The sequence below is a fragment of the Phalacrocorax aristotelis genome, chromosome 10 (assembly GCF_949628215.1).
Source record: "Phalacrocorax aristotelis chromosome 10, bGulAri2.1, whole genome shotgun sequence".
Taxonomy (NCBI): Eukaryota; Metazoa; Chordata; class Aves; order Suliformes; family Phalacrocoracidae; genus Phalacrocorax; species Phalacrocorax aristotelis.
In genome coordinates this window covers 21,353,246-21,380,306 of record NC_134285.1, presented here as the reverse complement: position 1 = coordinate 21,380,306, position 27,061 = coordinate 21,353,246, and the positions used below count along the sequence as shown (strand labels likewise).

Sequence of the window (27,061 nt, the reverse complement as noted above, 5' to 3'; positions counted from 1 at the left end):
GGCGGGAGGGGCGGTGTGAGGCGGTGGGGAAGCGGGGCGGGGCCCGGGGGAGGCGCCCGTTCCCGCATCGGCCCTGCGCCGTCGCCACGGCAACGCGCCGCCCGGGGCGGGGTGAGGTGGGGGAGAGGGGCTCCGCTATCGATTGAGGCTGCCTGGAGGGGGCGGCGGCCGGCCTCCCGTTATTGCCGCGGGCGCCCCTGCTGCCCCCGCCCGTCCGCCGCCGTTGCCATGTGGAGAGCGGCCGCCGCCGCCGCCTGGGCCCCGGTGCGGGCCCTGTGCCGCGCCCCGCCGCCGCCGCCGCGGCGGCGGCTTGTCAGCGTGGCCGTGTCACCCGCCGCCGGTTTGGCGGACGAGAGGGTGGAGACGCGGGTGGCGGGGCTGGGCCCGGGGCAGCCGGTGACCCTGCGGGCGGTGGCGGCAGATGAGCGCGGTTGCCTCTTCCAGTCGTGCGCGCATTACCGGGCGGACAGCCGCGGCGAGCTGCACCTGGGCACGGACGCCTCGCATGGCGGGGACTACACCGGCGTGGAGCCCATGGGGCTCTTCTGGAGCCTCGCCCCTGCCGGCATGGAGAGGCCCTACCAGCGGCTCGTTCCCCGCAGCACCGGCACCCCGATGAAGGTGGAGATGTTGGTCCACCACGGTCACAGCCTGCCCGGCGCCATCCCCGGGCCGGTGGTGGCCAAGGCCGAGGTGGAGAGGTGGTTCACGGCGCCCGGCGTGCGGAGGATCCGGCTGAAGGAGGGAGGCGTGAGGGGCTCCCTCTTCTTGCCGCCGGGTGAGTGCCCGGCGCAGACCCTCGCCCTGCGGCCGCCGGGACCCCCGGCTTCCCCGTCCAGAGCAAGGAAAGTCTCTTCTGAAAGAAAAACATACCAAGGATATCAGCAGGCAAATCCATGTTCCATAATAGATCTCTGAACACCGCCCTGCAGACAGGTGGCCAAGGTTATTTTTCCTTGAAATCTTACAGATTTACCTTGAAATCACAGTCCCAAAGGCTTGTCAGGACATGGCCCCACTTGTGCGTGGCCACACTTCCCAGTCCTTATCGCAGGGCAGGCGCAGGCAGGTAGCTCTGTGAGACAGGCAGAAGCTGGGTGAGGATAGTGGTTGTTGCTGTGCTCAGCCTGCAATATTTTGTATGGTTAATGTTTGCTCTGGACTACACGAATCTCTAACGTTCAGGAGAGCTGACAAGCTTTGTCGTGTGAGCCTGTGCTAAATCTCCCAAGGATTTTTACCCTGAGCAGGATCAAATCGAAAAGATGTTTTTCTTCCCTGTGAAACATATGCCAGGAAGCAGAGCAGCAGAATATATTCTAGAAAATACAGGTTTTTCCGCCTCTGTTACACCAGAGCCAAAGCTAAGTTAATAGTTGAGTTACTGTGGCATAAGGGCAAAATAGTTTTCTGAGCAAGTTCTTCCTGTTCTGCTTGTGGGGTGCTTGTGCGTTATGAGGTGTGATATTCTGATGAACTACTAGCGTTGTTGGAAAATGAAACATTACACCGATTATGGTGTTTGCATGCTTGAGCCGTGATTTAAACTTCTTGTATTTCCCTGAGTGTTGTGGTGCTAGAACTGCCCTCCATATCACCTCTAATTTGTGCCGACTTGGTTCAGCAAATCCTGTAAGTACCACTACATTTATTAGGGGTTTAAGTATTTTCAGTGAATGATTTCCAAGCCAATTATCTTTTTATCCATTTAGATGCGGATCCAAATTCCACTGAAGAAAAAATAAGAGAGGTTGAACTTTGGATCGCATGTTTAGTCAGCGTTCTGGGTTTTCCATCACTGAGATCTGGTTGTTTTGATACACCCTGCGTAGAGGATGAGCTAGATTTCTGCTGAGTTTAGTGGGAATCCAGAAATCTGCAAGATGGAAATGCATTTTTCCCTTTAGAAATTCTGGCATTGTAATAGTATGGAATACTCTGGAATCAGTGCTTAAATGATACTGACATCCTTTTTGATGGAGGATCCAGCTACAGCATTACTACCATACGTTTCTTTGCTCCAGGGATTGAAAAATGTTAATATTATTAAGCTAGAAATCTTAAACATGAACCGTTCTTAGTAGAAGTGAGATGACATGAGTGGGCTTATGCTGTAATTTTGATAGGAAAGATTTCTCCATTCAGGCAGAAGAGTTACAGGTGTGGGGTTCTTTTGTTTGTTTTCAAGCAGAGCAAAGTTGTCCGGCCCATTTTATCCTGCTAAACAGAAACTGTATACTTGGGTATGAGTAGGCACTCAGGAAGGCAGTCCAGGATCCTTGTGTAAGTTAAAGATTGTCCTCATGAGAGGAACACGTTCACGCTTGACTGTGTTCTGATCGCATGTTCCTGCTCGAAAGCTTTCCAGGTAGGGATAAGAAATGAATGAATGTATGAATACTTTTTTCTAGTCATCTAGGTTGACTGTTGTTAACTCAAGGTTATTGTGGATCGTGGCATTATGATAAATTTATCCAGACATATTTTGTCTCAAGTAGAATATTGGACATCTATGAAAAATTTTAGAACTGAAAGAAAAAAGAACCCAAGAGATGTTTCGGTCCTTTTCTGACTTCCTAATGCTTTAAGGTAGGAAGCTTCCACCATCTAGCATGTCTTGCCCAAAACTTCCTTTTCTCAAGCATCTTGAAATGCTGGAGGTCTTTTCTTTTTTGCATGTAGGTAATGTCAGAGAGTTAACACACTCTTGCCCGAGCAGGTACTTTTTCTGCCGACATCGTTGTAGTGAGCTGGGTCCGAGTACGTCAGTGGTGACCTCTGGTGGCCAGGATTAAAAAAAGTAAAGAAATTGCCTGCCTGGGGTCTTTATAGTTCCAAGGGGTAGTATGCTTAGCCCTTTAAACCAAGGTCTGCTGGCATGGCGTACAGTAATATCACAACATGACCTTGGCTGTAAAAGTATGCTCGTTTAAAATTGTGGTTCTGTTTATTTCTGTAGTTTTGTGGGACTGATTGTATACATGTCTATGTATGCTTATCTATATATCAGCCACGCACACGTAACTGCACCCATATCGCTCTCAGTTTGACCTTCTGTCTTTTCACATCTGCAGTAGCAGTTCTGCTGCCAGGTGTTACGGTGCTGATGTTGAGGTATAGACTTAGTAAGTCCAGTTGATTTCATCTAGCAATGGGTGTGTCTGCTTTACTCAGTGCACCTTATTCCAGAGTTTATGTAAGTTTTGTAGAATTTGCTTCCAGGGCTCAGTGCTCTTGCCTCATTAGTAATGAGCTTGCACTTTGCTAATTAAGGTATGACCTCTTTGTGTGAAAGGGAAAATAGCTGATTTAGAGTATGATTGTTCTGAGGGTGGAAGGTTAAGACTGTTGAAAAATACAATTAGAACAGTTTTTTTAAAAAAAAAACAAAACAAAAAAACAAACCACAACAACAAAAAAACCAAACAAGTTTAACTGTTCACATATTTTTACAGGAAGGTAAGGACCTATTCTTAGTTTGAAATAGCTAAAGTGGGATACAGCCCTGCTTCTCTAATCTCTGCTGTGCAAATGGTAGAGTATTAATTGAAAATGTCTTAAGCCTTCTATATTTTGTTGTTCACTCTTCACCAGATAGTTTTTAGTGTCCCGTTTGATAACTTGTCTTCTGTACCTCTTTTTTAATATAGGGGATGGCCCCTTTCCAGGAGTGATTGACATGTACGGTGATGAAGGAGGCTTGATTGAATTTAGATCCAGTCTCCTGGCTGCCCGTGGTTTTGCTGCTCTTTCTTTGCCATATTTTGACTTTGAAGACCTGCCTAAGGTCATGAAAGAATTCAAACTCGAGTACTTTGAGGAAGCAGCTAGATTCCTACGGCGTCACCCGAAGGTGAGTGTAATGAGAGTCCTCCTAGGACAAGGGAGGTTTTGGCAGTCATGCCCAAGTGGTGGCGGTGAATATTTTGGAGTATCGGTTTCTCCTGGGCAGGTTTCGGCCCGATAACAGAAAAAGCGTAGGTTCTGCATAGGCGGCTATGTATATGACTGCAGAGAGTGAATTTCTTCCAGGACAACCTGTCTGGTAAATAGACTCTTGCTGGAAACTAGAAGATTCCTGATCATTGGAACAGTGAAATGCTGGAATATCCTCCAAACAGGAGCAGTGGTAATAAAGATGGGATTTTTTAAAAAAACAGAAGCAATTAGTTTAAGAGAGGATGATACAAAACTGTTCAATCGTCAGCAAAGGAATGGATTTGATGACTTGGGATGTAGCCTTAAGTTTTACTTTCCAGGCTAGAAAAGGGCAAGACTAAATACTACTTATCTAATCCTTCAAATGTCATTTGTGAGGCTACCTTGTTTGCCTGAGACATACATAACAACAGACTGTGCTTGAATTTCCTGCTACCTGTTTTGGGGAAAAGACAAAATATTTGCATTAAAATACACAGTAGGGACTAGGTGAGGTCCAAGTGATGGTACTTCTTGTGCCTGTCTGTGTTATTTTGTGGGGCTTGTTGTCTCTGAAAAATAAGACACTAAACAGAGGGAGGAGCCTCAGTCGAGGCTGTAGCTTTCCAACAGGTCACATCAATAATTAACCTAACCTTTTTTTCTTTTAATAACACAACTCCAAAGGCATTTAATGGCTAATCCTATTATAATGCATACTTTTTTATTCCTTTCTTCCTCCCTTCCCCACCCCCTATTTTATGTGAAGGTGAAGGGACCAGGAGTTGGAGTGATTGGGACTGGGAAAGGGGCAGAATTAGCACTCTCCATGATCACCTTCCTGCCAGAAATAGTGGCTGCTGTCTGTATCTCCGGCTGTAGTTCAAACACAGTTGCAGACCTCCATTATGGTGAGATGACTCTGCCTGGGCTGCGTTTTGATATGAATAAGGTCAGTGTTTCTGACGCTGGTATATTTGACACTTTTGAAGCTCTGGATGACCCAACAAATCCTGCTAATTCTCCTTGCATGATCCCCATTGAAAAAGCAGAAGGTCACTTTCTCATAGTGGTAGGGGAAGATGATCGTATGTGGAAGAGCTCCTTATATGCTGAGCTGGCAATCGGGCGTCTACGCCAGCATGGGAAAGAAAACTTTGAACTCTTAAGTTATCCAGGAGCAGGTCACCGAATTGATCCTCCTTCTACTCCGTTTTGTCAGGTTGCTATGGATCGTGTTCTGGGGGTGCCTGTTATGGGGGGTGGAGAGAGCAAAGCACACGCCCATGCACAGGAACACTCCTGGGGAAAGATTCAGGAGTTTTTGCACCTGCATTTGGGATGAACACTTAGGCACCTGCAAGCTGTTGCAGAACTGCAGAGGACTGAGCTTGAGCCACCAAAATGACTGGTGAATTGGAGGGACTGACTGAGAAAAGCTTTGAAATATGAAATAACCAAATGATTACTTAGCTACAAGTATAAATCTGAAAAGAAAGGGATTTAATTTGGACTAGCCTAAGTTATTTTAACTAGGTACACAGAGGAGAAGTGAAACAATGATAAGTAGGCTGCATTGTAGTACAAATTTGACAGCCTAAATTGGTCATGATATCAAGAAACAAGTATCTGAAGAGAGTCGTAGGTACTTGCTTGCGATATTTACAACTCAAAGAATTTAACAGCCAGCCAGCACCCTCAGCAATGACAGACTGGATCGCACCTGGGGAATGATGTCAATGCACAGATGATAAACTTTGACATCAAAATGATGAATGATTCTGGCTTTGGGTCTTCAGTTACCATAGCCCAGAACTCTGTTTTACTGCCATATACACTTTGGAAGTGTTCTCTACTCACATGAAGCTGGGAATATCTATTTGTAATGAGGCTCCTATACCTTGACCTTAGGTAGTGGTCTTCTGGTGACACAGTCTCTTTCTTTCCAACAAAAACTACCTGTAGAGTAGGAAAACGAAGAGTACTTCTCCTGTCATGCAGGGAGAATGGCAGCACTAGCACTGTCTTATATTAGGGATGTAACCATCTGTTCCTATAATGTCTTGGATTGGCATTTGACACTCAGGGTATTCAAATCCTGTCGGATGGGTTAAAGCATGGTTAAATGCAGTTATGCTATGTGCAAGTCTTACTTCTCTTTGTTGCTTGTTTTAAACTAATAACGTGCTATTAAGCTAGGGATCAGTTACTTGTGGAACTCTTTAGTAATGATGTCAACAGATGCTGACAGCTGTTCTTGGGGAGGAAGTGGAGTTGAGAGACAGAAAACCTAGCCAGTAGAAGATTAAGACTGACTGCAAAAAGCTGTCACCTTATGGCAAGGATTAACTTAGAATCATAATACTTAAACAAAAAAAACCACCACAAACCCAAACCCAACAACCCCCCAATCTCCCCGCCCAGCCCTGCCCTCCCACCCCCCCAAAAAAAACCCAACCCGAAACCCAAAACAACCACCAAACAACCAATCCCAAATCTAGGATATCTTTTTCCATGACTGCCTGAGATTTGGGGGGACGGGGGAGGAGGGGGTGTCATCCTAATGAATTTTTGGCTAGTGCCTTATTTTTCCCCATCATTCAGGTAGAAGGAAACAACTTCTTCCCAAACAAGTTGATCTCTTGAGAGGGTCTGTGCTGGAATGGTGCCAGTGCTGCAGGCCTGTTTAACAAGGGCCTCTCTCAATACAATTTCTCCTTCCAAGGTCATTCTGTCAGACCAGTTTTGAGAGTTGCTCAGGAAGATACAAAGCCTCCATTTATGGTACTCCGTTTTGCTTTGCTCTCAGGGATCTTTTCTCTCCGGTTAACTGTCATTGTGCTGCTGCTCAGGTCTCATCAGCTTTCTGTAACACTTATTACTCCTTATCATTTGATAGAAGTCACACGTTCTCCACACGCCACCACTGCCAATTTAACAATTTATCCATCCGCTCCTTACAAGAGAAGCTCCATCCTGCTCACTCCACAGAAAATATCTTCACACCTAGTCTCTCTAGACTCCCTCACTGGCTGAAGAGGCCTTTGCAGAGTTGTATCTGGTGCTTGAACCTTCACTAAAACTGGCAGCCCCAGGAGTCCAAGACCACAATGATGTGCACACTGGTGTCACCCATGCTTAGGTCTCTGCCTTTCTTCCAAACTCACTCCAAGTTGCAACCATAAAGGAAAGGGTTGCCTGAAGGTTTCAGTTTGTTCTGTCTGCCTTGTCGCGTGCCTCTTTGGTGGTCGGAGCCGTGTAATTTTGGTCTAGCAGCGCCTTCCCTAACCCTGCTTTGTTACCCTCCCAGTACTGATGGCTGTTTCCCCACGCTGCGGTCCTACCTCAGCATATCCATTGCCATGCAAGATCGCAAGCTGGAGGTTCAGGAAGTAAATTATAAGTTGTAAATAAAACAAAAACCGGGTAGCTTGAAAGTCCTCAGATTTCATTTCTAAAGGACAAGCCTTTAAAATAATTGAGTAGTAGATGTGGTCAGATATATGCAATTTGAAAGAGAAGTAAAACAATTCCTCTATTAAAAAGCAAGCCTGTGTAAGAACCTAACACTACATTTTTGTTTCTGAATAGTTCAGTTGTGTGGAAAGCTGAATGATATTTTATAAACAAAGAAAGGAGGAAAAATAAAAATAATGTAGTTTTATTGTGAAGATTCTTTTGTGAACAGGTCAGGGTATTCCTGGACAAAATAATTCACAGGAGGATCTGTAGAAAACCAGCTAACTTTTGCACTAGTATTTTGTATATTTACAATGCCACTCGGAGACCAAATATGCACGGCAGACACTCTGCAGATAATGCAGCTGTTTCCCGAAGTACACATTAAACTGAGTGCCTGACTACAGCCTTAGTTAAAGCCACATTATTTATCCTGGTAGCAGAGCTCCTGTAGCATTTCATTGCGACTGTCACTGGGGTGGCTGGATTATCCTCACTAGCTAAACATGGGGGTGTTCAGGCCTGAAGCGCAGGTAACCCCAGGGTTCCAGAATTGCCCTGGGAGAGCTGTATGGCTGTGCTGGGGTCTGGCAGAGCTCCAGCTGGAGCAGCCACCCAAGCCTGGGCAGCTCCGGCAGCACCAGTGCAGCTTCCTTTGAGCAGGGTGAGCAGGTTTGAGGAGCAGGAGTACTGGAGGTACCTCCACGAGTCCAGCTGCCGGTGAAGCACCTCAGCACACAGTGCTGGCTCTTTGTTTGCCAATTGTTTTATCAGCGGTTTCAATAAAAGGTGCCTGATGATTCTCGTGGGGCACGGGGCTGGTGTCTGTTACTGTTACGGTTAGAGCCAAGAGGAGGGTGCGAGGGTGTGGAGTGGGTGCAGCAGTTTTCCCGCTGTCAGGCAGGGCCTGGCGGGAGAACCACCGTTACGTCCCACAATGCGTCACGGACCGCCCCTGACGTGGCTTCCGGGACGGGACTTTCTCCGCGGCGGCGCATCTCTATGATCGCCGGGCGCTGTCGCCTCCGTGCTCGCCCCCACCCCGACGTGTCGGCGGCGGCGCGGCGCATGCGCGGGAGGCGGCTGTGCCATAGCAACCGGAGCGTTAACGGTAGCAACGGCCATGGTGGGTCCCCTCAGGGCCGGGGCAGGCCTGCGGGCGCCGGGCGGGGAGAGCGGGGGACGCAATGGCCGCGGTCTGCTCCGGGACGGGGAATGGGCGGGGGGTGTGTGAGCGGCGTCCCTTCAGGGCTGCCCCCGAGCAGCCCCCGGGACCCGGCGGCGGCGACTGTGGGGAGGACGCGATGGCCGGGGCCTGCGCCGGGACGGGGATGGGGCAGGGGTTTGGGGTGGGCAGAAGGCAGCTCGGTGCTGGGAGCCTTGGCCCAGACAGGGGGGCCGCGGCCTGTTGCTCAGCCTTGGAAACGGGGCGTTCAGGGACAGGTCGAAGTAGCGGGGGGTCGGGGATGCCGTCCTGCACAAACCCGAGTTAATGCTGGGGCTTAGGGCAGCGGTGTCTGAGGTTACTGCAGCCGTTAGCCTGGCGTCTGCTGTTGTGCGATTCTGATCTGCTCTATTTAACATATAAAGGTTTGCAAATGAAGGCAAAGTGTCGCTGTTTTACTTTTTTCTTGGGGGGTCTGAATTTTGTGAACACACTGTGTCCAACAGCCGTGTTTGGGGCAGGGGTGAAATTTTCTTTCGTTACAGCTTCTATATGTACAGGGATAGGTTGGGTTTTGTCCCCCTTAAGGTATAATGTTTCTTGTTCCTGCCTGGTGACTCTTCAGGGGGACAATTTCAGCTATTGATCATTTGACATTTTGAATATTTTAAGTAATATGGCTTTCTTTAGTCTAAACATCTGTAGGAAATTGTTCAATATGCCAGTAGAGGAACTCTGAAAATAGCCTTCTCAGAGGAATGTTTCCCTGAAGTACCCTCCCTTGGCAGAAGATACTATGGTTTATCCACAGAAACTTCAAGTGCACTTCAAAGAAGAAAATGAAATCCCCGATACACATTCTTTTGATAATCTGCCATGCTGATTTTCATATTTCCACCAGATTGGGTATTACAACAGGAGAAACAAGTCAGCAGAGGTCAGGGAAAAAGCTGTTCCTTGTGGAACAGCTTCACATGGATTACTAGCTTTAAAGTCCTATCCAGCTGTAGGTGTGAACTTGAAACAGAAGTAGGCACTGGTCATATAAATCTGTTTCTATCTTCAACATGAGTGACTGAGTCACTTACCCAAATACTGTAACAATTGACTACCATAATTATGAAAAATGCAATGAAGTTGCGGTCCAAAAAACTTGATTAACTGGAAGCTGGTTGTTTTTGCTGGCACACTGGTAGCTGTTAATTGGGTTTCATGAGGCTGTTGGTGTGGGAGCTAGGGATGTGATCTTCTAAACAGAAGGTCGCTTAGGTGTTTATCTGCAGCAGATGCTGAGGAGATACTGCTGTGGCACAAGTTTGCCATGTCATCTACAGTGGGACCTAGAGTAGCTGTCACACGGTGTAGACAGGATTAAAATGAATGTCTGTCAGTGGGCAGAAGCAGCTGGAACAACTGAGGATGCTCAGTGATATATGTCTAAGTGAAGGTGTATATTGATATTTGGGATGCATGCTTAGGCTTCTTGGTATTGCTGTATCTTAGACTGTTGCTGCGTGTTCTGTGACTGTAACCATGCTTTTACATGCAGCTGCCTCAACTGTTGTATGTCGCCATTGGGTCCAGAGTTTCCAGGGGTCTAAAGTAAAGTATCCAACACTAAAGTTCTGTGACCGAGGTGATTGCCTGTCAGATTTGGGGTGGAAGTTAGCTTGTTGGTTTTAACTTTTACAGTTGGGGTTTTTTGATATCTGATTACCTGAAATGTTGCTTCTATCCACATGTGGAAGTGCTACTCTGAAGAGCAATAGAGATGTCCAAACTAGAGTCCTTTTGTTTTTGTAGGAAGGAGGCTGTTGATCCGTTTCTGTGGAAGATTGGTCTCTGGAACCTTTTTAATCTGAAACACGTCTTGGAATATGTTTAATGTTTAGCCTCTATCAGAGTTTCTGTATATACTGCTGTTTTGGATATCATCACGCGGTTTTGATAAGACTCTGATGTGAGGCAGAAAAGTTGGAGTTAGTGACAACGGAAAGTTGGTCAGTGGGTCAGTCCTTAAAAAACCTTGTACAGCAGCTCTCAGATTTCTCCTAACTGAATAATATATGTTTTCACATCTCATGATGTGACTCAACATAAAATGATTGGAGAAAAACAAATACAAACAATCTGGATTGTGCTTGATTTTTGGCAAGATGTACCTTATTTTCCTCAGTGAATCTTAAGAGGCTGTATCATTCTGTCTACTCACAGACATGCTTTCAGACAGGAAGTTGCTAATGCACAATAACAGAAAGTGTGGGGGGGTTAAGAGCATTAGGCAACATTTTTCAGTGCAGTAACTTCTTATGTCGTTGAAATTAATTGAATTTCACCATCAAAGCTAACAGGCAGAGTCCCAGACCTGTGTTCCACATGGGGCAGAGAGTAAGATCAGGAAGACTACATCCTCGCGTGAAGTCATAGAATCATAGAATTGTTAAGGTTGGAAAAGACCCTTAAGATCATTGAGTCCAACCGATAACCTATCACTGCTAAGCCCACCACTAAACCATACCCTCAAGCACCACATCTACCCTTCTTTTAAATACCTCCAGGGATGGAGACTCAACCACTTCCCTGGGCAGCCTGTTCCAATGTTTGACAGCCCTTTCGCTGAAGAAGTTTTTCCTAATATCCAACCTAAACTTCCCCTGGCGCAGCTTGAGGCCATTTCCTCTCGTCCCATCACTTGTTACTAGGGAGAAGAGACCAACCCCCACCTCACTACAACCTCCTTTCAGGTAGTTGTAGAGAGCGATAAGGTCTCCCCTCAGGCTCCTCTTCTCCAGACTAAACAACCCCAGCAACCTCAGCCGCTCCTCATCAGACTTGTTCTCCAGACCCTTCACCAACTTCGTTGCCCTTCTCTGGACACGCTCCAGCACCTCAATGTCCTTCTTGTGCTGAGGGGCCCAAAACTGCACACAGTACTCAAGGTGCAGCCTCACCAGTGCCGAGTACAGGGGCACGATCACCTCCCTGCTCCCGCTGGCCACGCTATTCCTGATACAAGCCAGGATGCCATTGGCCTTCTTGGCTGCCTGAGCACACTGCTGGCTCATGTTCAGATTGATTGCTTCTGAAAATGCTACCAAATACCCCGGGAAATAAAATTACAGGACACTGAGGGGTTCCAGCTTCTTTGACTCAGCTGGAAGAAGATAATACAGCAAAGTGGTAGAAGTGGGTAGACAATCGGGACAGGGAGAGGAGATAGGGTTGCAGTGAACAATCCAACTAAAAATTTGCAATGAATATTCATTTAAATTTGTTTCATTTTTAGGCAAAAGCAACAACTATCAAAGAAGCTCTAGCGAAATGGGTAAGTACCAGAACAGTATCTAGCTGCCTTGTAGTACTCTGTGACATGGGTTTTGACTGTATTCAGCTACATTTATTTTTCAAACTTATTGTAAGAAATGCGTTTGCTTGAAATACCTGCTATAAGGAGTTTCACAAAGTAAAAAGTTTATTAGTGAAGTATAATACATTCTGTTGGCCTTTCTGTGCGTTGTTGTTAAATTGATATGGCTGGTAAAATGAGTCTGTTTTGATTTCCTGTCTCGTTCTGAATATGCATTGATAGAAGGCCTGAGGCTACAAAGAGGTGTAAAGATGGAGATGTCTTATGTTTTAATTACGCTCTGTTCATTTTACCTGAGTGTAGTCCTTCCCACAGAATAAACAAGGATGAAATTCTGAGTGTACTGAAGTCAGCAGAACTTTGACTATTGTCTTTTAACGCATGGTCCCTCATATTGTGCAAAGCCTAACTCAGAATGAGTTTCTTGCTAAAGTACTGTGGTAGAGACTGTCATTTGGGGCAGTGACTGACCTGGTCTTGGAGTCTTCTAGAAAGTTGTTTGTTGGCAAGGATGCAGATGTAATTTCAAATGATGGTGTAGGATGCTCTGTGGTCAGGTTCATAGTCCTGTAAAATGAGTGAGAATCTTTCCCCAGTCTCAGTGGATTTTAGATTAGGGCATGCACTCTCCCGCTAATTCTGGCCAGCTGCTAGAGCCAGGGTTTATAAATGTTTTGGTCCCTAGAAGATCTGGATGTGAGGCAATGTGGGCAGGTACGGTTGAAAGCCAGAAGGTCTGTACCTCAGAGTACAAATGACAGTACAGACTACAGTGCACAAGGGGCTAGTCTGTAATTGCAGACTACTTCCTTTTTTAATTTTATCACTGTTCAGTACCTTCAGTATTTCAGGTTTTTTTTCAGTTATGTTGGTATACCCCACAAACTTCACTCCTGCTCTCCTAATAAGAATGAGAATGCAACAACTTGCAGACATTAGCATTACCAGAGGTAATACAGTATATATTACCTCTCTATATAGTATCTTATGTATATACACTATATAATAGAGGTAGTACAGATAAAACATCAGCACACTAGAGGTGTGAACTGAGTATTAAAAAATTTTGCATTTTCTCCTTCACTTTTTCTGCCCTCCAAAACCTCAACTACATGTTTCCTATTAAAGATTTATTTTCCATTTGCTTCTCAGTCACATGTCTCTAAGGGATAACAGACCTGTGTCAGTGACTTTCCATAAACGTTAGGCATGAAGTGCTGAATTTGCTTTTCTTTTCTTTTCACGTTATTGGGGGTGGGTCTAAATCTTCCTTTTGCTACTTCTGATCTGGGTTCATGTGACTTGTAAAATTGGATCTGGTGTCGTGTTGCATTCCGGATGTTTTTCTTCCCTTTGACATAAGGGTTTACCTATGCCCTACAGTCAGTGTGGCATTAGTTAAATCAAAGCAGCTTCAGCTTAGCCAACACATAACCTGTTTTTAAAAAAGTGTCTATTCTTCCTGTGGTTTCTCCGTGCCTTATTGTGGTTGTTCAGCTGACCTTTCTTCCAGAAGTGCGTGGCAATTGGGATTAATTTTTTTCCTGCAAGTGCTCACTGCTGGCCACAGTCCGTGCTGGAAGCTCTCTCCCTTTCATGTTTTTAAGGAAAAAATGTGGTTTTATTTGTTGGTATAAACCAATACATTATAAACTGAGTAAAAATGCAAATAGATACAGTGTTGCTCTTGGAAAAGAAAACGGAAGTTTCACATTTATATAGTGACTTAGTTTGAACTCACCGTATTCTAGGAAAACATCTGACATGCTTATTTGCTAAATCAGTAATTATGAGTAAAAATATTATCATGCTGAATTTGGATAGAATCTGGAATATAAATAAATGCACAAGGCAACGTGCTAATTTTTAATTAAATTAAGATGCCTCAAGTATTTTGGGTATATAAGAGAGAAAATAATGTTATCAAAACCTGATTTTGTGCTGTGGGATTCTTAAAGACTTCTGGGATGCGATTAATTTCATTACAAAGTAGCCATACAAACCAGGCCAGACTTCAACTATCACACTTCTCAGTAGCTGCCTAAACATGGGAGACAAAACAAGAGCCCTTGTTTTGAAAGCACTGAGTGGATTTTTCCTATGTTAATGGACTTCTGGTCCTCCCACTGAACACTGAGTGAATTGACGAAATGCCTGCTTTGTGCTGTTGGGGAGGCAGCTGTCAAAACTGCTCGTCCTACGTAAATAGATAATTGTTCCAAGTGTTTAGTCAATAATTGCCATTACTTCAGGATTTTAAAAGACTTAATAGACTGTCTTTTTTGATAAACCCAAATGCTGAAGTTATGACCATCTTTCTAAAGCTCTGAACTTTATAAAGTCTTAATCTAGAAAATTATCAACCTAGATTGTGAATAGGAATTTTGTCTTTTGCTGTGTTTTCTGAAGTGTGAAATCTTCCCCCATTCTTTTTTAATGGCTAATTAGAATTTTTTTTTTTTAAGATTCTTAACTCTGTGAATCTGTCAGGTTCTCCCCCAAAACGCACTCCCCTGTGCTTAGTTTGTGTTGTGAGTTAGGTGTGCTTTCTGCATTCTGAGTTTTCTGGGTGAAGTGGGAAGCAGATCTTTCTGTGAGAGGTCTTAAGAATTGGCTCTGCTAGAGACTGGCCCTAGTTAAGGCTCCTATATGTCAGTCTCCATGGAAGTAGCTTCATACCAAATTTTAAACCTCCATCTAGTCTCTGTTTCTTTACACGTAAGACCCCTTAATTAAATTGCTCAAGTGTAACACAACTTTTTTTAAAAGTATATGTAGTGTATAAGTTTTAGTATCTTGAAAATAGGCTAGCCTTCCCCTCTTTGTGCTACGCCAGCAGGAATCTTGATAAACAGTATTTAAAATGCAGTAATATCCTTTGGTAGTATATTGGAATTACTTCTATAGCAATTACTTTTATAGTAGTTTTTTAGTATAGTAATTGCTAGTAATTGCATGTAAGCAGCAAGCCTCTTCTTCACCTTCTCATTTCTTTAGGAAGAGAAAAATGGCCAGAAGGCTTCAGAGGCAAAGGAGGTGAAACTGTACGGTCAGATTCCTCCTGTAGAGAAGATGGATGAATCTCTTTCCACACTTGTTAGCTGCGAGTAAGTTCAGTTAAAACTAAACTGGAAACCAAACATTCTCTTTGTTTTTTGTTAATTTTCCTATTTTCTGGTGTCCACTGTGCAAATATTTATTTACTACGTTTAAGTCTGGCCTTCAAAGCAGCAACTTTCTCTTTTTCTCAGCTAAGCTTCTCCTTCCATGCACAGTTCCACTCTTTAATTCTGAGATCCCCGTTGCTTAACTGAGATGATGTTAGGGGAGATTCTGTATTGGTATTTATCCCCAGAAAGTTGGTATATAGTTTATTGGTATATAATTACAGGTGCGTGTTTGGTCTGTCAGCTAACTGGCACATTTATGATCCATTCAAAAATTTATGGGGAAAAAAAGAGGAGACTTAACCAGGACTTTCAGAAAGAAATTAAAGTCATTTCACAAATAAATGTCCATGCATTTGTTAATGCTAGGCATAAAAAAAGATAATCCAATATGTCATGTAAGTAATTCATGATACTTTCCGAGAAGCTAAATAAAGTTGCAGAAGTGTTGGTGGTTTGAGGATATTTTGAGTCTACTCTACACTACACAGCTAGTCAGTTTACCATCTAATGAGAGAAGAACAGACAATTATTTCTAATGCAATGGTGTTTGGATGTTGAACTCTTCTGATACAGTGATCCCTTGTATACTGTGAATTGATTATTCTTGCTTTTAAAGGAAACTATCACTGTCTACAAACTGCATTGAAAGAATCGCCAACTTGAACAGCCTAAGTAAGTGACAAGCCAGCAATCGATTATTTTTGTTCTCTAGTTGCTTGGATAGCACGTACACCATAATTTGTTATACGTGTCAGCTTTATACCTGTTCTTATCCTTTCTAATTCCTTCCTTTTGGAAAACTACAAGTGACCTCTAAAATCAGTCTTGCTAGAGAATGCATGTTTAGCAATAATGGTGTATTAAAGCACATATCTCTGTGCACTAGCCTTGGAAGTCGTCTCACTGCGCAAGTTTTAAAAAAATCCATTCAGAAAGCACCTTTGTAACTTCCAGTTGGCCTGAGTTGCGGTAGTCAAAACCTAATCAATTCTAGAGTGACTTAATGACCGATTTCCATGCTCATGATGGAGATTGTCTGCAGTTCAACACCTCTGCAATTGTGGTATTGGTTGGAGTGTTGTAGATCTGGGTGGAAAAATGCCATTCTGCTTTGCAGAGGATTCCAATATACTTGGTTTGATGTTGTTCTTACTTGAAAGGGGTGTGCCATCCATCTAGAAGTGGAACTGAACTTTTATTTCATGGGCAGCTTTCTGACATCTTGGAACTCATTGGTTTACTGACTTTAGGACAGAAGTCTTAATGGTCTGTCCTCAAGACTTTGACTCGGTGGCATGAGGCTGGCAAAGAGCTGCAGGGTTTGGGCTGGAGCTTCCAGGCTTTTCTGTCCCCATCAAATTGCCAGGTGGACACACAAGGAACCTGGAATCCCATTCTCTCCAACTACACACCAATGGGGCTGTCAAGGAGCTTGATGAACTTATTTGTTTTCATAATATGCTCAGACTTCAACAAATTTGCAAATACTAATCAGGGAAAAATATTCCAGTAGTCATTCTAAATAACTGTCCTGCAGTGTTTCAATCTGGGTAACTGTCATGAGCAAAAAATAATTAGTTATATATAAAAGTGAAACCAATGACATTTTTTTAGTGGGATAAACCAGTAAAAGCATCTAAAGCATCTTGAATATTTATATTAAGAAAATGAAATCAAAACATCCAGTCTATACCAACTATTTGATCCTAAAGCCAGACAAACTAGAACTATGTGGCCTGTCTCTTAAAGGTACAGAATATGAGGAACTCACCATCCCTAATGGCCTCTGTGAGAGAAAGCAGTGCTTATAGCTATGAAAACCAAACCAGTAATTATTACATGTTTGTTTTTGCTTATTGCAGAGAGGAAGCTGAGAAATCTTTTAAAGCATCTATGCTCTTTTCAGGTGGAAAAGAGTAGTATTAATGTATACACCTGCTATTGTAGTTAGGTCAAATAGATCATTCTGTGTAAAAGGATCACACCCCTGCATCCGTACATGTGAGGAAGATGTTTTAGATGACAGCAACGAGCATTAGTTTTGTGTTTTAGAGAGTGTAAGTGTTCCATGAGGGAGATCTTTCTTCCTTTAAAATTCAGAGTATCTCAGAACAACAGTAATAAAAAACAGTAACAGCAGTTAGAAACAGTTTGAAGGCATGGCTTTTTAAGCAATCTGTCATTTTTGTATTTGTAAGTATCCTTTCGTTTCTCACAAATTTCAAAAGCTAGTGCAAACTTATAAATGTGAGTTCCAGAGAGAATAGCTGGCTAGACCAAAAGGCTATCTCCCAGTGCTGTCCCCTGTGGATGGAGATCCTTAGGGATAATCTGGAGAATATTAGCTGTAGTAGACTTCAGACTTACTGATTATAACTCTCTGTTTTTTGACCATGGTCATGTATTAAACTGTTGTGTTTTCAAGAATCCTTACTGTACCTCAACTTTTTAATGAAAACTAACCTTCCTGTTTTAGAATATTTGCCAGGTGTGTTTTTTTTTCAGGTGTTGTTTCCTCCCTGCATTTCTTGAGACAGAACATACAACTGTCTATTCTTGAATCTTCATCTGTAGCAATCTTTAGCCACTACATGTGCTGTCTGTGGAGTATCTGTTGCTACTTGGCTGGAACCTTCATTGGTCTTGCCATTTATTATTGTACCATGTATTTTCAATCATTATGCATAGAAGAGCAAAACAAGATTGTTAAGTATTTCATCCTTAATGCAGTTAAGAAGTGTTGAAACATTAATGAAGTTAAAAGTTGAACCAGCTACATGCAGTTTGCTTATTTACACATGCGAGAAAGCTTCTGTGAAAAATGAAAACGAGTTATGCAAAAAGACTGCTATTTTGTGGTAGCTTTGAGTTACGCTAGTATCGCACTAAAGCCCAGCAAGAACGTCTCACTTGGAAGGGAGTTTTGTTTGGGTGCTAGACTAAGTTGAAATGTCTCTCATCAGACTTCTGTAAGGCAGCTTTATATGCTGTCTCTATTCTAGAAATCAAATCTGCTGCCTTAAAGTGAGATTGGAACAACTGTTGTCTGGAGAAGAAGGGGTATGAACTATGTAAGATCAAAACTAGCAAGTTAGGAGTTCAGGTGCAAGGTGAAATAATAAATTTTTTTCAGTATTTGTCTGTACTGAGTTTCAACTCAGTAACGTACACACGAGCAGCATTGTAATCACAGGCATGTTTCCGAGCTGCCCACTGCATCCATTACTGGTGATCTGTGTAGGTCAGGAGGTTCTGTTTCTCTTGTGCCGTTCTTTCTTAATACAGCCTGGTCAGAGTGCAGTTTGTTTCTAAGTAGAGTATGGCATTTTACCTGACTTACAACATCTTCTTTATTTAACCCCCCCCCATTTATTAACAAGAAACTTTCTTTTATCTGTTACAGAAAATTTGAGGATTCTATCTTTGGGAAGAAATAACATAAAGAACTTGAATGGATTGGTATGTGCTTCTTAGTATCAATTCTTCACTAACAAAATGGAGTTCTGTCTGGAATTTAGGGTAATTCCCCTATGTTCATAAAAGTCTTTGCCAAGTTTACGTTATTGCCTAACTATTTATTTTCTCCTTTCACTATGATCTGTTCACATTGCTTCTGAATTTTCAGACAGTCTTTCCCTTTTGGTTTTGGGTTTTTTTGTTTGGTGGGTTTTTTTTTTTTTTGTTTACACACTCTTCATGTTTGGAGATTCTTCAGGGCTAATCTACTACATAAAAGGATTTTTAGAAAGAGGGATTTTGTTGTCTTTGACAAAGACGAGTAGAACTTTTATTTGAAAACTGCTGTCTGTCTGTAAAGCCCTTTAAATTCCACTGGCTTTACATGAAAATAATTCCTACAGACTTTTTTGCATGAGGAATTGTCTACCTGAAGATACTTAGGCTATGCTTCCTTACTAAAAATATTGGCAGTCCTATGAACATACGCTTCATGAGAGTCTGTCGTTTCTATGTTAACTGGCACCCACAGCAATATGGCTTTAGGGGAGGAGATGGCGGCCTACCAGGTACGGGGAAATTTCGTGAGGGGAAAATTGGATCAATTTTGCTACATTTGAATTAAGGGCAGAAAAACTTTTTTTCAATCAACTTTTTAAAATGAAAATGCTTTTCTTCCTCAAGAGATACTATATGTGTCTCCTGCAGAATGTTTCTCTTCAAAGCTATTCCCACCTTCAGAGATTATATATCTCTTAAGTGTGAAATGCAGAGTCAATGTGTAATGGCTGGTTTAAAAAAAACCTCTCTTTTGAGAGAGTTATGAAAGCAACTTCTGGCCAACAGGTACAAATATACCTGCACCTGAAATGAGTCATTCCCTCATATTGTATAAAACGCCCTCTAGAGTAGTTATTGAATGGCATTCACTTCACACATGCTTGCAGTGTACAAGCAGCCAAATTTGTCTTCTCTGCCTCTATGCTTTAAAAACAGCTATTCCTTGTCTTATTCTAATATTGTAATTTCTGTCCTCCTAGATATATTTCAGACCCTTTGCTCCTAATTCCCATGAGTATTTGTCATGCATAATTAGGGACCAGCTTAAAAGGAAATGAGGACGAATATACCTTAGTATTTTCTCACATGAGCTGACTTGTAGGGAGTGAAGAGAGACTCTGACGAATAAGGAAGATACACTTCTGCTGACCTGAGTAGTCCTGTCATTTTCCAGGAGGCAGTTGCAGATACTTTAGAGGAGCTGTGGATCTCATACAACTTCATTGAGAAACTGAGGGGTATCCGTGTAATGAAGAAGCTGAAGGTTCTTTATATGTCGAATAATTTGGTGAAGGACTGGGGTAAGCCACGCCTCTCCGTTCTGTAACTTCTCCTGTAGTATGGAGAATGCATGAGTTAAGTCACCAGGTGGAAAATAGTTCTGTGTGTTGCAGGGCTTTAAGTCTTACTGATAAGCCTGCAGACATGTGCTGAATCCCTAAATATCCACTCATGTGAGAGAGTAAAACTAGTTAGTATATTGAATTTAACTTCCAAGCCCAACGGAGTTTGTGCTTTGAATCATCTTTCTCGGACTTCTTTTAAAATGCATACCTGTTCTTTAACCTGACACCAGTTCAAGCCCAAGCAGTCCCTGTCCTGTTGTACCCCACCCTATTGATGTTTGCACTGAGTTGGAAGGGAAGGTTTGGTGCAGATGTACTTTCCATGTGCCACAATCTGTTTGGTGTTTTCACCTTTGTGGTTGCAGCAGAGTTTGTGAGACTGGCAGAGCTGCCATTACTAGAGGATCTGGTGTTTGTAGGCAATCCACTACAAGAGAAATATGCCTCTGACCAGAAGAACAATTGGATTGAAGAAGCAACCAAACGGGTACCCAAGCTGAAAAAGCTGGACGGTGAGTTTGGGGCGTGAGGCAATTGGTGTGAGTTAACAGCTTAATATAAAGACAACCACAGGGAAATTAATCATAACCTCAGAAACTCATTTGTGTGCCCATGTTATATTCCTCCCTCCTCTCTGTGGAATTAGTCAGAAGTAGGCTAACTTTCAGCAGCTGAATTTTGCAGCCCTGGCTGCAGGATGTTCTGAAAGCATTTGATGGTTTTTGGAGTATTAAGCCCAAGTGGTCTTGTGGCCCACAGCAGGGCTTTACTCTTGAAGTTATCCAGTCAGATAGTTCTAGCACATAACTACTAATGAACTGAAACACACTGGTTTGAAGTTCTCTTGTGGAGTTCATTTGTTGACTTGCATAATCATATAGTTAAGTGTTTAGCATTAAATAAGAAGGCTTTCATCTGCCATGCTGAATTACAGTTTTCCGCAACAAAAGAGGACAGGGATATGTTCTGTTTTGCTCTGGTGCAGGGGCAAGTTATCAAAACTTGAAGCAAGTTTCCTAAATGCCTGAATATCCCCCTCTTGTCACCGCACTAAGCCTCAATTTATAAGCTCTCCTCTCTTTTTTTGGTCACTGATACGAAAATATATTAAAGCATGTTCTGATGACTGAAAGTGAGATAATTTTTAAATTGATTTTTAAAGATGTTAATTTCTGTTAATGGAGATGTTAGCTGTTCACTGTTATCTGCTGTTTAATAAAGCAGTGAAGAGGAGACACCAGTAACACTAATAAAGAGTTGGAGTAACAGCAGGGAAGGTACGAGCGTAGGGATGGCGACAAGAGGACATCATCCGTACAGGGAGCAATGGGTGGGAGATCAAAGCCAGATCAACTGCAGTAGTAGGAATTCTTGGGAAGTGGAAGCCTGGTGAGATGTGTGCTGCTGTGAAGGATGGCCTGCAGTAGTCCATTTGCTGTTGTAGTGGAAAGCATTTTGAGTGAAACAAAAAATGGAATAGGCTGAGTAGCTGTACAGGCAAAGAGTAACCTTGTAAGTGTAAGGTCAGACCCTTGGTTTCTTAAGCATTCCTGCAGCTGGGAGCAATGGACAGCTCTGAATTAGGCAGGTACATTTCCTGTGCAATGTAGAGAGGATGATATTTAAGAATGGAAACCACAAAAACTAGAATGTTGGGCACAAAAGAAGTTAGAAATGCTGTAACTGGCCGTAAGGTTCTTGCTGTTACACTGTCCCAGGATCCCGTTATGTTTATGTACTATATGTGAGAGGACTAATACAGGGACCTCAAAATTACTGAAATGGTTGAAGATCTTCTGGACAAAAATAAGCACTGAAAGCCTCTTTCAGCAGGTAGGTGTCTCCTTTCTGTTAGTTCCTGTGCCAGGAACCCTGCTCAGCAGTTAAGTCCCCAAAGCACAACAGAAACCAGGCTCTGGCAGTTTTATTTTCTGTTTCCTACTTGTGAAAAAAGAAACACAGCACCCCAATCGTACAGTAAGCAAAGGGCTCTCTCCACAAAGCCTCACCATAGCGCAAGTCTCTGCCTCAAGCGGAGCAAAGCATCAGTGTGACCCAGTTCCATTACCCACTGACAGCACAGCTGAATGAATGTGTACCTTCACTCCCTGCTGGTCTTGTATGAGTTCTATAGGCAGGTGTGTGTGCTGGTTCAGTGTGCTGTGAGCGTACCTGTACTATTGGGTTTTGCTACTGTGGGGAAAATGGATAACGTGATAAATCTTTTGTGGGTCTATTAGCATTTCAGTTTATTTTAAATTAATGAACCCATCATTGTGAGGTGGTGTGAACCCTGCAGACTGCCGCAACCTGAGGTGCCCTTGTTCAACATGGCAGTTAAAAATTGTTTGTGGGTTTGTTTTTTTTAAAGTACCCAGGCAGTGGGTTCAGAGTATGACTCTACCATGCAACGCAGCTTCATTCTATGACATCCAAGTTATCCCTAAGAGATGTGACCATATTGCTTCTTGGCTCCACATTAATGTAATTCTATTTTGTAGCATGGACATCTGAGTTAGTATAGGATACCTCCTTAGTGATACCTGGCTTGGTCGTGTGTCGGGGAAATGGCAGCTGACAGTGGAGGCCCAAGGAGAGAAGGGTGATGATGTGCTAGTCCTTTGTTAGTTGAACCGACATGGCGCATCTCCCAGTAACCAGGTTAGGCTGATCTTTGCAGGTCCTGCTTTAGTACCTTTTTTATTCCTTGCACCCAAGAAGTTGGAAGAACATCCAACAGAAGCTTTCATCAGTTGAAGGCTTGTCTAGTTAGGAGCAGTTCAGGTGTGTAGATGTTCACTTCAGTTAGAAGCAGTGGCAGGAAATAAAACTCTTCCCTCTTTCTGCCAGCCCAACTTTTTCCGATAGTCCAGATGAGCTTTCAGGTATATCAGCATTAATAATATCTTTCTCTCCGTAACCTATTATTTGTAAATCTTTGCAGCTGTTTTTTTTTTTTCCTCTTTTTTTTCTCATAGGTATCCTAGTTATTAAGCAAGAAGAAGAAGAAGAAGAAGCAGCAAACTGATGGCACTTTCTTATTGGGTATTTATTTAAGTAACTCCAGCTAGCTCAGTGCATAGAACTTTTATATAAATGTTTTTGAAGAAAATCTTTGGGCAGTTTTTAAAAACCAGCTTCTCTCCACAGCCTGTCACCCAAAGAGTTGGTTACCAAAATTCGGGCACACCAATTTTGTCAAGCTTGTGACACCTTCTGCACAGAGCAGTGGAGCTGAGTTTATCTGCTCTTTGGCTAGCAAGAGAGCTTTACCTAAATTAATACATAGCTTTTTTTTAATCCCTGATTAGTGGTGCTCGTCATTCACTCCTGGGTGATAATAGAACCGTTTTAGGTCATTACGTACAGCTGGCCAACATTGTCATTGGAAACTGAAGCCAAAAGAACAATGGTGTGGTTTAGAGACAGGCTTTGTTGTGTTTAATTTTGTCATGGGAGTCCCTCAGTATTTTAAATATGTGCGTTTGCCTTTTCATTCCCTTACTGTTATGCCAGACAGGCCAGGTAGTTGTGGACCTATGCACAGAAAAAGGTATTGGCCTGATGAGCGCTTGTTACTGGCCTTAACTTTTGAACTGGGCTTCTCGCATTGGAACTCAACTGCATTGCCGAGGCGGCCATGTGTAACTTATGTGTTTATTTATTTTAAAGAGGCAATGGGAATTCGTTGCATGTGTTCAGTGAGACTAAAATATTTGCTAGCTTTTTTTGTCTCTTACTAAGGAATTCTTTGATTGGAATATAGGGCCTATGAGCCTACAGCTGGTTCCTGGTTTTGGTTGTGTCACTGGTGGACATAATCCTTCTCAGCTCTGGAATTTTCCTGTATAACGAAGTAGGCCGCTACTAACAGAGAAACAAAGAGTGAACAAAAAACCTGGGTTTGAGGACAGAAAACTGGTTTTGCGGATACTAATTTTTTATGAAAGCACAGATGTAAGCAGTGAGAGAAAGTGGATGTGGTTAGTGGGGAAGGTGAGATGAGCTAGAAAGTGAGCATTGGGAAAGAAGTATTGAAGACATACTGAATGTGCTGTGTTGCAGGGTAACCAGTTTTAGTAAAACCCCCTTATATGGCAGGTAGCTATTTTTAATGAAAAGCATTAAGCAGTGATGAAGACGTACCTGATTGCACTGTTGGATGCCAATAGTGGGTTTGGGTTTTGGGTTTTTTTTTCCTCTTCAGACAACAGATCAAGTGACCTGAGTAGCTTTTTCTGCAGCTTAAGCATTCCAGCCAACATTGGCAATTGCTGATAAGGCTTGAGTTTGATTTCGATTCATTACTTAAAATAAGGTCAAGAGAGCAATGCCAAAAACCGTGGACATTTGTCACCTCACACAAACTATTTCCAGGCAGCTGCTCTCTTGACCAGAAAGCAGTCTCTTAGTTAACTAGCTCACTGCATTTATCTTACAGACAACTTCATATTTATTTGTATGTAATTTCTGTTGGACTTACCCTCCTAGCTTTATCGATTAGTAGAGGCACAGCTGACCAAGTAGCACAATGGGAGAGATGGCATATAGTCAAGAGCCATTTCACCTTGGCACATTTACAACTAAGCCCTCCAGTTCATGTGCAGCCAACCGCTCGCTGCAAAGGGGATGCGCTTTGGCAGTGGCAGCACTCAGCTGCTGGCACGCTCCACCCCTGCTGACCCCGACTGCTGCGGGGGGCAACAGCCGATGGGCTTGTGCCCTTGACGACTGCAATTAAAGCATGTATAACATGAGCCAGAGCTTCAGCAGGGCAAAACTTGACTTCTGAATACTACCAACAAAAAGCACTGCTGGCGTCATCCCTGTGTTCGGAGACACTTTCAGACTAGGCTCCGCAGTCGTCTTGTTGCAGCGCTTGGCCCCACAGCAAAGCGTTTGAACCTCTGTAGGGGGCTCTCTTAGCACAATGTCTACAGGTACAGTACATATGGGCAAGGTAGCACCTCGGGTGAAACGTGACAGGAGAGCGAGCAAGCGATGAGCATGCAGTCCCATGCCACGTAATCCCTCTGGCTGGTTATTTTTTTAATATCTAAATATGGTCTAAGTATGGGCATTTCTGAAGGTTGTGTTAGACACAGCAAATACTCCACTTTGGCTATTTTGGGACACTCAGAGCAGAATAGAAACTGAAGTGTCCTGACCAAGTGGTGAGGATTGGAATGAAACACAGCTCCATGGACAAGACACGAGGGATCAGAGCAGTTCCTGGCTCTTGTAAGTGACCAATACAGGCCAGAGGTGTGGGAATGGGTCCAAGAACTACTGCAGCTGGTGGTAGTGCTGTGCGTAGTATGTGGCCCACTGCCATCAGCTCCTTCCACAGATTAACAGCACAGGCTCCTCCTCTTTTTTTGGGGCTGTATTATAAATACCACCAAAAAAAGAATTTTTTGAAGGAACAGGGCATCCAGTCTCAGCACAATTGTAACAGCAGTAAGGAACAGACACCTGCCTTGCCTTTCACCCTTCATGCTGTGATAAATTATATAATTTAAAACCCTTCTCCTAAAAACACTACATCAATCTCAATGAAACAGTATATTTAGAAAAGAATAAACGGCTCTCACTTGTCAGGAGATGCTTCAGCTCAAACCTAGGCAAAAGGTTCAGCTTAATGTTGCTTTGCCTGATAATCATGACTCTCAAGAACAAACCAACATGCCCCCCCCCCCCCCCCCAACTTACTCTCTTCCAAAATAAGTAAAGTTTTCCTAAATTTTAAAATTTGCACTTTAAAATGAGGCGCTGGATGTGGTGGAAGACACATGGGTGGTAGAATTGAAGCAGCAATTTGCCTGTCGATGGTGCTACACCACATCACGTGTAAGCTAAGAGGGAGGCTGGGCCTGTGCACCGCTGGGGCACAGCGGGGCGAAAGGCTTGGCTTCCTGTGTGACTCTTCACTCCTCCCTGTCACGCCACATCCAATAAAGCAGTAAGCACATTAGTATAGTCATGGATGAAAAGAGCACCCATGTAAAACTTGGAAGCCATGTGGAATTCTGCTTTCCCCAGAGAAATTATGGAGGATTAGCATCCACTTTATTCCTGAAATACCCTAGAATTAAATTAGTGATAGGAAATAGCTGGGGTTTTTTGACTTGCTTGGTTAGCACATTGACCTCTCTTCAAAGAGCTGATGTATGCAGTGATTATAGTGAGAACTGCTGGGAAAATGTGAGAAGAGACCTGAGAACCAGCAGCTTACTCAGGTTACATTAGAAGTAGACTCATCTAGAACAATCTTCAAGCAAGAAAGCACTTTTAACATCCCCTTTGGCTACCTTTTGTATACAGTAATTTTGTAGCATGACCAAACTGTTAAATTTGCTGTGTTTAAATTATTTAGGCCTATGTTTATGAATGTTCTGCTGTGAAACTTGTTTAAAAATAATATAATGTTATTTTATACAAACGTCTTTGGCTGTTGTGTAATGAAATATGCAGCTTGCGGAGAGCGTGCAGCTGCTCAGGGAGCGATATATTTATAGGATGTAAATGCTGTTCCTTATTGCCTCTGGATTTTAGAATAGAAAATAATGTAGATTTTAAAAATGCTTAGATGTTATGATTTTTGTCATCTGATAGATAAATATTTTTCAATCTTTTAAGACATTGGTTGTCAGACTTCATTCTTAGGTCCTAAGAGAAAAGTCCACTACTGCTACATGGGCAAAAAAATCCAACTAAGTTACAGAATCCCAGGTTGGAAGGGACCTCAGGGATCATCTAGTCCAACCTTTCTAGGAAGAGCACAGTCTAGACAAGACGGCCCAGCACCCCGTCCAGACAACTCTTGAAGGTGTCCAACGTGGCTGAGTCAACCCCTTCCCTGGGGAGATTATTCCAATGGTGACTGTCCTCACTGTGAAAAATTCCCCTCTGGCGTCCAGTCGGAATCTCCCCAAGAGCAGCTTGTGTCCATTCCCCCTTGTCCTCTCCATGGGACTCCTTGTAAAGAGGGAGTCTCCATCTTCTCTGTAGCTGCCCCTTAAGTACTGGTACATAGTGATGAGATCCCCTGTGAGCCTCCTTTTCTCAAGGCTGAACAAACCCAGCTCTCCCAGCCTACCCTCGTATGGCAGCTTCCCAG

The 27,061-nt window shown here is 43.2% G+C and overlaps 1 protein-coding gene across 6 annotated transcripts; it reads left to right on the top strand.

Annotated features, from left to right (window-relative positions):
• The first annotated feature begins 134 nt into the window (after window positions 1–134).
• On the top strand, window positions 135–26,599 carry DNAL1 (dynein axonemal light chain 1). Of its 6 annotated transcripts, none has more exons than XM_075105697.1 (11): window positions 135–778; window positions 3,651–3,853; window positions 4,688–4,870; window positions 11,829–11,867; window positions 14,907–15,016; window positions 15,696–15,751; window positions 18,483–18,538; window positions 19,770–19,896; window positions 20,307–20,453; window positions 22,920–22,986; window positions 26,581–26,599. In XM_075105697.1, the coding sequence occupies exons 1-10, from the start codon at window positions 229–231 to the stop codon at window positions 22,967–22,969; spliced, it is 1,521 nt and encodes a 506-aa protein (XP_074961798.1). In that variant the 5' UTR covers window positions 135–228; the 3' UTR covers window positions 22,970–22,986; window positions 26,581–26,599. The 6 variants fall into 6 exon arrangements, 5 of the variants coding, with proteins under 5 accessions (XP_074961798.1, XP_074961797.1, XP_074961800.1 ...); XM_075105696.1 differs by lacking the exon at window positions 26,581–26,599 and adding an exon at window positions 23,092–25,354; XM_075105699.1 differs by lacking the exon at window positions 26,581–26,599 and having other exon boundaries at window positions 20,361–20,453; window positions 22,920–25,354.
• Window positions 26,600–27,061: the final 462 nt, after the last annotated feature.